Source organism: Pteropus vampyrus, unplaced genomic scaffold, assembly GCF_000151845.1.
Source record: "Pteropus vampyrus isolate Shadow unplaced genomic scaffold, Pvam_2.0 Scaffold4, whole genome shotgun sequence".
Classification (NCBI taxonomy): domain Eukaryota; kingdom Metazoa; phylum Chordata; class Mammalia; order Chiroptera; family Pteropodidae; genus Pteropus; species Pteropus vampyrus.
Window position 1 is genome coordinate 12,186,865 of NW_011888785.1, and position 12,768 is coordinate 12,199,632.

A 12,768-nucleotide genomic window follows, 5' to 3' on the forward strand; every position below is an offset into this window, starting at 1 on the left:
CAAACTTTCTGAAGTTTTTGTGTTTATGGAAATAATATATGAGAAATATTTAGACAGCATCTGTTTCTGTTTGTAGACTGGGCTGGTTTAGATGAAGACGAAGATGCACATGTCTGGGAGGATAATTGGGATGATGACAATGTAGAGGATGACTTCTCTAATCAGTTACGGTAAGCTTTCAGCCAGGTTTTTATATAACAGCATTAATTGTAAGCATGGAATATGTAATTTACATATGATAATTGAGCTCTTAAAAGATGATTAATCTTTGCAATATGTTTTTGGATTATAAAAAGTAAGACATTCTGCCTTCCTCTCCTGTGTTGCTAAACATGAACTTGATGTAATTGCGTAGAACTTTTGTTCTTTCTATGCTCTTTACAAAAGGAGTTAAGTAGAAAGATATTTGCTATGTTTTATCCTTGTGGATTTAATTCTGTCAATGTTAATGTTCTGCCAATATCGAATCACAGCAGAAGTTAAAATCAGAGTGCTAGGATCTAATAAATTGGTGATTCTCAACCTGGAATGGAGATTGGGGTGATGGGGAGTATACTTTTTCATGTTCATTTACAAATCTACCTAATTCAGTGATTGATTGAGCAAAGTAAAATTTATATAATATAAAATTAACCATTTAGTGTAGTTTAGTGACACTTTGTATATTGTGTCGTTTAACCATCATTTCTATTTAATTCAGAAACATTTTTAGCACTCCAAAAGGAACACCGTACCCCTTAAGCATTCACTGTACATTTCTCTTTTCCCCCAGCCCCTGGCAACCACTAACCTGCTTTCTGTCTCTGGATATGCTTGTGCTAGATATTTCATACAATAAGTGATCGTGTGTGTCTAAGCTTCTTTCACTTAGCATAATGTTTTCAAGTTTCATCCATGTTGTAGCATGTTTCAGTATTTCATTCCTTTTTATGGCTGAATGATATTCCATTGTATGGATGTGCCACAGTTTGTTTATCTTCTTAATTAGTTGGGAGACATTTAGGTTGTTTTCAGATTATGGCTGTTGTGAACAGTGCTGCTATGAACATTCATGTACAGTTTTTATTTGAAAACCTGTGTTCACATTTTGGGTATATAATCTGAAGAGTGGAATTGCTGGGTCATACTGTAATTCTGTTTAACTGTTTTTGCGGAACTGCCAAACTTTTTCACAGCAGCTGAACAATTTTAAATTACCAGCAATGTGCGAAGGTTCTAATCTCTTCATATTCTTACCAAAATTGTTAATTTTCATTTTTTTATCATAACCATCCTAGTGGGTGTGAACTGGTATTTCATTGTGGTTTTGATTTTCATTTCCCCAATGACTAATCTCTTTTTTTCAGATTGTTTTGATCATTTTATTACATAAATAATAAATGTTCATCATTAAAAATGTAGAAAAGATAAGCAATTTGAAGATAATAAAGAGCATTTGTAATTCCATTGCTCTTTGACTTACAAACCAGATTAACTTTTTTCTTTAAATAATTAAAAAATTTTCAATTATAGTTTGCATACAATATCATATCAGTTCCAGGTGTACAACATAGCGATTAGACATTTATACAATTTACAAAGTAATTACCCCAATAAATCTGGTACCCATCTGACACCAGACATAGTTATTACAATATTACTGACTATATTCCTTATGCTATACTTTATATCCCCTGACTATTTTGTAACTACCAATGTGTACTTAATTCCTTCTCTTTTCACTCATCCTCCGAACCCCTTCCATCTGGCAACCATCACAGTGTTCTCTCTATCTATTAGTTTGTTTCTGTTTTCTTTGTTTATTTTATTCCATAGATTCCACATGTAAGTGAAATCATATAGCATTTGTCTTTCTCTGTCTGACTTACTCTGCTCAGTATAATACCCTTTAGATCCATCCATGTTGTTGCAGATAACAAGATTTCATTCTTTTTTTGTGGCTGAGTGATATTCCATTGTATACATGTACCATCTCTTCTTTATCCATTCATGGACACCCAGGTTGCCTCCATATCTTGGCTGTTGTAAATAATACTGCCGTGAACATATGGATTTACATGTCCCTTTGAAATAGTGTTTTGGATTTCTTTAGATGAATACCCAGAAGTGGGATTACTGGATCTTTCTTTGTCTCTTGTTATAGCCCTTGTTTTAAAGTCTGTTTTGTCTTATATAAGAATTGCTCCCCCAGCTTTTTGTTTGTTTGTTTCCATTTTCATGAAATATCTTTTTCTATTCCTTTAACTTTTAGTCTGTGTGTGTCTTTTAATCTGAAGTGAGTTTCTCGTAGGCAGTATATGTAAGGGTCTTGTTTTCTTATCCATTTAGCCACCCCATCTTTTGATTGGAGCATTTATCCATTTACATTTAAAGTAATTGTTCACAGATATGTAGTTATTGCCATTGTATTATTCATATTTTTTATCTTCTTAAATCTCTCTACCATTTTTTGTAATTCTAGTTTGGTATTGATGAACTCCTTTGCTTTTGTTTTTGTCTGGGAAGCTCTTTATTTCTCCTTCGATTCTAAATGATAGCTTTGCTGAGTAGAGTAATTTTGGCTATAGGTCCTTGCTCTGAATTTTTTGTGCCAAGCACTTCTGGCCTCCAAAATTTCTGTTGAGAAATCAGCTGACAGTCTTATGGGAACTCCCTTGTAAGTAACTAATTGCTTTTCTCTTACTGCTTTTAAGATTCTCTCTTTGTTTTTAACCTTTATTTAGGATGTGTCTTGGTGTGGGCCTCTTTGGGTTCATCTTGTTTGGTACTCTAAGCTTCCTGTTATTGTATGTCTATTTCCTTCACCAGGTTAGGGAAGTCATTATTTCTTCAAATAAGTTTTCAATTTCTTGCTCTCTACCTTCTCTGTCTGGTACCCCTATTATGCTAATGTAGTTATATTTGATGTCCCAGAGGCCCCTTAAACTGTCCTCGTTTTTTTGGATTCTTTTTTTCTTTTTGCTGTTCTGATTGGATGTTTTCTGCTACATTCTAAATTGCTGATTTGATCCTCTATTTCATCTAATCTGTAGATTCCCTTTAATGTATGCTTCATTTCAGTTATTGTATTCTTTATTTCTGACTGGTTCTGTTTTCTAACTGATAACCTCTTCATGTATTTGTTGACCATTTCTGTATCTTTTTTTGAGAAATAGTTATTCAAGTCCTTTGCCCATTTTTAAGTTTGGTTGTTTGTCTTTGTTGTTGAGTTGTAAAAGTTCTTTATATTTTCTAGGCACTAGGCCCTTATCAGACATTATTTATAAATATTTTCTCCCACTCCGTTTTCACTTTCTTCATAGCGTTCTTCGCACAAAAGATTTTAATTCTTGTGAAGTCCAATTTTTTTATCTACTTTTAAAGGATTCATTGCCAAATTTAAGGTTATAAAAATTCATCTCTCTATTTTCTTCTAACAGTTTTATAATTTCAGCTCTTACATTTAGGTCGTTAGTCCATTTTGAATTAATTTTTGTATATGATGTGAAATAAGGTCTAGCTTTATTCTTTTGCGTGTGCATATCCAGTTATACCAGCTCTATATGTTGCAGAGGCAACTCTTTCCTCCCTAATTTTATTTCGATTCCACCCATCCATATCTATTCCTCACCACAGTGATCTAGATAGTCTCATACTTTGCTCAAATCAAGATATTGAAATTCTATTGCAATTGTCTGATTTTCTAGTCTAGGACATTTGTTCAAAAAGGAAAGGAGATAATTTATAACAAAATTTTAAAATTCATTCTTAATTATGATACAGAAGCTTTTGTTCTACACTGTGTATTTTTTATGGGCTCAGAAATCGTACATTCTAAGGACTTTAGTGTTTTCCTGGATACTAATTACAGTTTTACCCATCTCCTTTTTCCCCTTTTTGGAAATAGTACAATTTACCTTTCACTGTTATTCTTTGTGAGTAACACTTTTACAGTTCTCTGTGATTTCTCAAAATTGCTGATTCTTTGATTTTTTGACTATATCTTTTTGTTCTTTTAGTACCCTGAGATGTAATTATTCAGAGCCTTGAGCCTTTAAAATACTTTAATACAGTATGAAGTTATCTTACCTTAGTTTTCAATTTTATCTTAATAATGATGTTTTTTATTTGCAGTTTCATGGACAAGATAGGAACAATAATCCTGCTTTTTCTCTAAAATCTGTTAATATAACACCATCTATTCCAGGCATCGGATCTATCTGTTCTTATTCTTTATCCATATATAGCTCTCAAAACTGTTATTTTTACAGATCTCAGTCCATTCTAGGATTAAATCAATTCTGTGTATATAAGTTCTTGCCACTTTCTTTTTGAATTTATTTTTGGTTTAATTCTCTTAAAACTGAGCCACATCAGAGAATACCCTGCTACTTTTTTTTTGTATGCTTTCCCCCTTTCTTCCTCATTAAGATCATATTATGTTGTTAGAATATTTATTTTCAGCCTTTTCAACTCTGTTGATCACTGTTCCGTGTTCTTAATCATGTATCGGTGTTTTCTGTTATCTTCTTAAAATTTTTTTAAGTTGAGGCAAAATGAGGTTTTCTCTTTTGCTATTTCAAATGAGTTCAGTTTCTCCAAAGTGTCTTTTTTTCTTTCATTTGTCAGAAAATAGCACTTTTCTATTAAAAATTAAATCAAGATATTGTTGAATGCTATGATTTTATCAGCGACTTTTTAGTAAATGTATTGATAATTAGATTTCTTGTCACTACTACATCTTGTCTTTTTACTGGTTTGCTAATAGAGAATTATCCATATATTCTTTGTAGCTCGTTGTATTTATAGTACACCTCCACAGTGCTCTTATGTTCTCTGTTGTGCTTTTACCTTTAGGTTTGTGAATTTCTGTAAGTGTAAAAATCTTAGTTATCTCCATTAGTGAATAAGATTCTTTTTATTGGGTCATGAGTATCTTTTCTCACAAGGTTGTTTATATATCTCCAATGCTATCAAATAGAATTTTCTGTAGTTATGGAAGTGTTCTATAAGCTGCACTATCCAGTACAGAACTCGCTCGTAACATATGGCTGTTAAGCTCATAAAATGTGGCTGGCGTGGCTAATGAACTCCACTTAATGAACTAATTTTAATAAATAGCTGCATGTGACTACAATATTGGACAGCACACCCTCAGATAATCCTGCTTTTTAAAAAAAATCGTCTTGATTAACAAGTTTCCTGCAAAGATGTTCTTCCTATCCTAATCTTTGTAAACTGTGTTAAGGACTTTAAAGTGGTGGTATAAACTGTGGTAAAAAAAATTAAAAAAAACAAAAACAAAAACATGTTTTACTGTTTTCTGCTATTGCTGGGTCCTAATCTAAGTTCAGAGAGGCTGTTCATACTCTAGAGTCAGTTATATTCCATGGGGTTCAACTCTGGATTTACCTCTTATGTTGCTCCATGTATTCGGCAAGGACCTAGCTTTCCACTTTCTGTGTTTCTCTTTCAGTGTAATTACCTTTAACAAGTAAAAGTAGAAAGAAAAAGACTACTTGTGTCTCCAAGTAACTAAAAGTGCTTCTGTTTCTGTTTTTGCTGTTTCTGACATATTTGCTTCTTTACATATCAGTAGAAATAGAATTATGACATTTCCTAACCCTGCATCACATTTTACCTAAGAACTTCAAGAAGCCACTATAGTTCCTGATTAAAGGAAGAGGACTTCCTAAACCTACCAGTGGCTATTAGTCTTACTTTTGTGCTGCTATTTTTGTTTCAAATAGTGTATGTTACTATGTGTGTCCTGTGATATCATTGCAGTTGTGCTGGATTTCTTTGCTAGATTTTTCCATTCAACAGGCTCATGTATTCGTGTTTTTATATTGTTCTGTGTTTTGTATGTGGTGGCCTAGATTTATTTCTTTTTTATTTCTTAATATCCTAAATTCTAGCAAAGAATTTAGCTAATAGAGAAGCATATCATTTTTTCTTTTGTGTTTGTAAACATATATAAATGTAATTGGTCACTACCTCTTGCCAGGAAGTCAAACAGGCACAGACTGAATTGGTGTACTTGTTTACATAAATCGAAAGTTGAATTTTGGGGGTGTTTTTTGTCATTGTTGTTAAATAAGAGAAAGTAAATAATCTACATTGATTTTGTTAAAGGCAGCGGAAAACTAAAAAAGTTTTAAAATTATTTCCATTTTAAATAGAAAAATTCTGAAGGACAGGTATTATAATCTTCAATTTCCTGGGTTGGGGGCAAAGGAAGCATTTTTATTAAATTCAGCAAAGGGAGGGGTAGAGTCAGAAACTTGTACTGATTGATCTCTTGACTCCTGCCTGATGCAGAATTTTACCATCAGCCCATACTGCCCTCTACACCTGAGCAGAAGACAAAGATGTTTCATATGAATAATCTCTAGCTTTAATATTATTCATGGACTTTAGGTCAGTATTTGTATTATAAATAACTAAAAATTTTAGAGAATTGAAGGAGTTCAGGGAAATGAATAATCAATATTATATATCATTCCTACCTTGTGCTTACACTGGTTAGTGTGATAGTGTTTAAGCTGTTATACTTGAGAACAAATGTCTTTATCTTATTGGATGTAATGATGTAGGATACATTAATTATACTTTACATTTGTATAATATTTCATCATAGATTGGACTCAAATAATTGTGTTGTAAACTTTTATAAAACGTGGCAGGTAAGTTGCTAGTGATATTTGGAGTGGTAGTTTAAATAGCTGATATTGATTACAGAGCTAAATTTTTTTGTGCAGATGTTTTATACAAGGCAGATAAACAGTTGCAGTTGACATTCTCAAAGTATTCCAATATAAATTTTGAGATTTTTTTCCACATTTAAAATTATTTTGCTTACAAATAGTTAATGCAGAATAATTTGCACACATCCATAAATTTAATTTATAGTTTTTGTCTTGCTTAGAGCAATAGATATATGTCACTATGGAAAGCAATGTTTATTCTTTATGTGTAAATAACAGTAGTACCTATTGTGATGATTATGAAATTCCTAAACATTTGATACCAGTGTCTTGTGTTCTTAACCATATAGTTCATGATTCTTAAAAACAGAACATTTATATGGTATTTGGAAGATAGCAGTAAATTTTTCACATTTCTTCCATAAATTGATTTATCAGAAATTTAAAGAAAATGAAATATAAGTTTACTAATGGGAAAGTAAAATTTTATTAGCATTATGTTGATTCACATCCAATTTCTTACATAGATTTTTTTTAGGGACTAAAGTAAAGCTATTGGTAGTATTTTAAATTGGTGCCTAGACTTTACTCGTTGACTTATTTATTGTGTTATTTCTAAAAACTACCTGTTTCTTTAATTTATCACTATCTAATGATGTTTTTTGTGTTTTATTATAGAGCCGAACTAGAGAAACATGGTTATAAGATGGAGACCTCATAGCATCCAGAAGAAGTGTTGAAGCAACCTAAACTTGAACTGTTTACTAAATTGTAGGAGAACCCAGGATGGGACACTTTAAAAAATATGTTTATTTCATTACCTACTTGGCTTTATTTTTGCTTTTGTAACACAAAAAAATAAATGTTTTGATCTAATTTTGGTTTGGTTCAGAAGTATTGATCTTTTGCCTCTAATTATTAATTTTCTCATACTATTCATGATTTTCCAGGACTTTATTATATAGCGACAGTAAAATTTCCTGTTATGAATTTTTTTAATGTTAACTGAGGCTTCGAGAGGTTAAATGATTTGAGTCTAGAATTCATTGGATCTCCAATTCAATACTTTTCTTAAACCACATCAATTAAATGTTGGCCTTCTTTATGAGGTACTTCTTATAAGTTATATTTAACCTTAATCTCATCTGTATTTTGAAAGCTTAGGCAATATTTATTGATATTTCTAAGGTGATCCTTTAAAACCTGTGTTTTTAAAATATTTAAAATTGCTAATTCCTAAACCGTTAATAATAATATTAATGGTTGATAGAATATTATTAGTACTTAGAATCCACAGTGATTTGATTGTAGTTCTAAGAATGGTGTCCTCTGTGAAAATTGAAGTCGATCAAGATTCTTTGTTAATGTGTGTATTCTCAGGCAGTATATAACATTCATTTAGTAGTCGCCACGTCTACTTTTGTGAGTGGGAGATTTAATTTGGTTGGTAAAGAATTTTTTCTGATAAGACTTAGAATGGAGCTAAATGTACAGTTTTTATTAGGAATATTTTCAAACTTGAATGTCTTACTCATTTAGAAGTAGAATCATTGGTACTGTTGAGTAATTAAGAATGTAAAAATTTATGTAACATTGTGTAGTATTGACACCAAAATAGGAGTTGGGTACCTGAAGTATAATTTAAGTTATGCCTCAAAATGATTTTGAACATAAAAAGTTTTCGTCTAAGACAAGCATAAATCTGTCCTGCCTATCTGACAGAACTGCTAGGTGATCAGATGAAATAATAAGAGAGAACTTTGGAAAGTATAAAAGGACCTTATATTTAAGTAATCATATGTGAAACATAGGCAGACATGCTAATGTAGCATGTGAAGAATTTTTTTATTGGCTATTTTCTCAATGTTCTGGTCAGTGGTTATAAGGTCATCTTTAGATTTTGACAGTGTCAGATCAGTATCCAGAGTGATGGCCACCTCATTTGACTTGAGTTTTGATGGGTGAGGTATAATTTTGAAACGTCTTAAGTGTTGGACAGGGGCTTTATTGAGTTATCCCTAGTTATCCAGTGTTTTGTCCTTAATGAAATTTCAAAATTTGGGGTTTTTTTTTGTCTTTGTTAAGAATTGAGTACCTGAAAATTGGTATTTGGCATCAGGATGATGAAGCACATCAATGGTAAAAGGTGAGACTAGTCAGGCAGCTGAAGGAAATCATAGGATTTTACAGTTAATAGATTTCTTAAACATTTGGTCTTCACAATGATCCCCTGAAGTAGGTAGGAAGGACCTATTATAAATATTTTATCAAATAGAAAACTGAGTCTCAGAGAAAATAAGAAAGTGAAAGGGTCCAAGGCTGCATAGTTAACGTGTCAGATATAGACTTGAATCCAGGCCTTTTTTCCCTCGTAATTTTCCGTAATCAATTCCATTTGAAATAGTTTTGAATAATGGTCACCATTTTTCATGAGACCTTGGATTGGAATTGGTGCCATTGGATGCCATATTCTTTCATCTTATTCTCACTAAATGTTTAGAGGACTGATGAGCCAACTCTCTTTTGAAAGATTGTGTAATGTGTTAATAATACCTTTTTATGGCATGTCATGATCTACGCTGTATTTTTTAAAGATAACCATAATCTTTCTGTCCCACACTTACCAAGTTGAGAGAGGGAACATCTTCCACCCTTTTGGCAGAGAGCTAATCATCTGTACTACTCTCAGTATGCCCACACATGATGCTGGGGAGTTGCACTCATGTTTTCTAACTACCTTAATGGCTCCTTTTGTACTCTAAAACCTTGGCATGGGTCTAATTTTTGCTATATCCATACATTCTCTATTCTCATTCAGTCTTAGTTGCTTAAAAAAAAATCTCCGTATGTAGTATTTCATTCTTCATTCTCAGTCTTAGCCTCTCCCTAAAACCTCATACTCCTATATTTAACAACTCCATCACCTCTCCAGTGTTTAATAGGTATATTAAAGTTAGCTTGATGAAAACAGAAGCCTTGATTATCTTTTCCTCTGGTCTTCCCCATCTCAGCAAACACCTTTACCTTCAAACTGCTGAAGCCAACACTGTATGAACTGTTCTTGAACCCTCTCTTCTACCAGTATTCATTCCATTGGCAAGCCCTGTCAATTCCACCTTCAAAGCATATCCCATGTAGTTGATATTGCTGCTTGACTACTCAGCATCCATTCCCTCCTTCCTGCTTTCCAGCAAATACTCATTTTTCCCCTCAGCTATCCATCCTTTCACATAGGTGATGTGACTCAAGGCAAGCCAACCCCATTCCCAGTTTAGGGTGGGCGCTGCTTGGTCTTTAACCAATCATAACTCTTTCATACAAATGAATGGATGAGGAATGGACAGCCTTGAAAAAAAAAAAAGTCATTGAAATAATGGACGAGGGACATCTATCTGGCAAAGAGGAATTCTGACTCTTGAAATAGCCACATAAAGAGAGCTCTCGATACGAATAAGAGAGTGTCTAGTCTCAATTGCTAGTGGTAGTCATCTAACAACCATTTCAGTTTGAGGGTTTAGGCGGTTAGGAAGTCTGGGAGAACATGATTGATGACATCGTTGGGTCTACTCCAGCTGGCTTTCTGTAATATAAGCCTATAATATACAGATTCTATAATACACAGTAATCTGTAATATACAGATTTCCTTATTCAAGACAGGTGCGTATTTGGTTACTTCCACCCAGAAGCACTTGAACCGATATATCCAGAGTCTATTCCCACTTACTAGTATCTGAATCTAAGCTACCATCATCATTCACTAAGATTTACTGTAATGTAAATCACCCAACTGGTCTTCCTACATCTACTTTTTCTGCCCTTCAATCTTTTCTGAAAAAACAGAGATCTTGTTAAAATTTAGATCATGGTACCACTTAAATGCCCTCAGGGGCTTCTTAAAGCCACATAAGATCTAAACTGTTTATGAAGCCCAGCACTATCTGGCTTCTATCAAAACTTACTAGATCTTCAATAATGTCATATTTTATCATTTCTGAAGAGTAAATCAAAGATAAATCACCTAAGCAGAAAATGATTGAACTACACTTATTGCTTGAACATGCCAGGGGGTTTTTGGACCAGTTGCCTGCAATGCTTACCCTGCTCATCTTCACAAGTCAGGCCTTCCCTGATCACTGTCTCAGGCATCCACTCAGTCACTCCACAACATGTTACCTTCTAAAAAAAATGCTCTGCAATAATATTTGATTTTTTCATTAATGTGTTGCAGATAATCACCTCACTGTGTATCAGAAACTAATTGTGAATGATGGCCAGAGTATTGATTTGGTTTTGCCCTCTGTATATTGCCTAGGGGAATGATGGGCTGTCAAAAGAATGTAAGGATAAAATTCACTTAATAGTAGCTATAGTTTGAACGAGTGGAATCACTATATTGTCATTCTGATTTCCTCTTTTGTTCATAGCTCTCATGGAATTAAGTTTATAATCCTACCTTCTTTGTTACCCTTTGGCTACGGTCTGTTATTCAGGAAGTATTAAAACAGTGGTCACAACGAGGTAGGAAGATATTTTAGAGTAAGGTGACTATTAGAGTTAGTCTTGCAGCTTTTTCCCAGTGGAGGTAATAGAGTTACAGGGAAGACTATTAGCTAACATTCCAGTGGTGCATGGAATGTTTAAGCCTCCAGATTGTTATCTTCACCTGGGCCAGCACACTTATTTACAATGTAATATTGTATGTTTTTTTTCTTGGTTATTGTTTTTGTTTTGTTGATTATTGGTCTTATTTTAGATTATGAATTCTTTGAAGCTAAACCCCCTATTGTATCTTTATACCTCCTCTTAGTTTGGGTTTCCTCAGAAGCAGACCTAGAGATAAGTATTTGAGTATGAGTAGTTTATTACAGATGTGATAGGGCAGTGGGAGAAATGAGGCAAAAAATACAGGGAAGCTGATAAAGAGTACATATCAAGCAAATTACCACTGTAAGCAATTAGATCTTAATTCTACTTAGGACCTCTGCAAGGCCATATACAACATACATCAATTATCTAAACCAAGAGTCTGCAGGCCAGGTGTCCAGTCAGTTTGGTCAAGGATTAGTCTGAGGGAAATTCTAATTCCCATTAGCTTCTGATCTGGTCCATGTGTGTGCAGAGTAGATGGTAGCTGCCAGAGAAAGCCTTCAAGCTATTGGCAGTTGGAAGTGGGGCTGTCCTCCCTGTAAATGGTAAGTAACGAGGGGACAGGCATCTGCATGTCCCTAGGCTATATTTAGTATGTCTTAAGTATTTACAATAAAGTGAACCTTGAAACCATTGATGAAGAGATCAGAAGGTTTGGCAGAATCAGCATAGACTAGGAAGTAGAGATATTTTTTTTAACAATGAGAGATGACTTTTGCCTTCCTTTTTGGTAATAAGGCACAAATCCATGTAATGACCCATGTCATGTAATTGGTTGTACCTAGACAATTCAAACTTTATATCTTGCCAAGAGGTCAGTAGGATCACCAATGACTATAAAATGTACTGTTTAAAAAATTGTTGCCTGCATTGAAAATGTATTACAGAAAAATATTCGTAACTTTTTGCTTTCATCAAAATATGGCATCACTGAAGTTGAGTAACTATTCAATAAATTGATCACATGAATCTTGTTTATATTTTCAAGATTAATCCCTTATTTAAGGTAAAATGATGTGCCTTTATCTCTGTTATTGTTAGTAAATAAGTAAAGATGACTTTAATAAGGATGTTTGAATCTTGCAAACCTCATACTCCAAGCTTCATGGTTGGCATTTTATGGTTGGAAACCTATGGTCCAAGGTAATTGGATGTCTTTTAATGACTTTTATAATGGTATTTCCAAGTAGAGGAATGGACAGAACACTGATTTTATAAGAAGAGAAATTGCTTCTCTTTACTAAGGCTAAGAAAGTTACTATTATTAAGCACAAAGATGACAGTTTGTTTTTATGTCCTTTAATATTTTCAGTAATTTCCCCTCTGGTGATTTAAAAAAAAGAGAATTTGCTAAATTACTTTGGCTTTGGAGATATATGTCATTTCTCTGAAACAGGATGTCTTCCTAAATTTGTCAGAATTATAAGCAAAATT

At 33.3% G+C, this 12,768-nt stretch overlaps 1 protein-coding gene across 1 annotated transcript in view; it reads left to right on the forward strand.

Moving 5' to 3' along the window:
- Positions 1-7,580, forward strand: part of SEM1 (SEM1, 26S proteasome complex subunit) — a 23,310-nt gene extending 15,730 nt beyond the window's left edge. The window contains exon 3 of the mRNA XM_011363300.2: positions 7,365-7,580. Within this exon, the coding sequence (XP_011361602.1) occupies positions 7,365-7,407 (43 nt within the window). The 3' untranslated portion in view covers positions 7,408-7,580. The remainder of the gene's footprint in view (positions 1-7,364) is intronic.
- Positions 7,581-12,768: the final 5,188 nt, after the last annotated feature.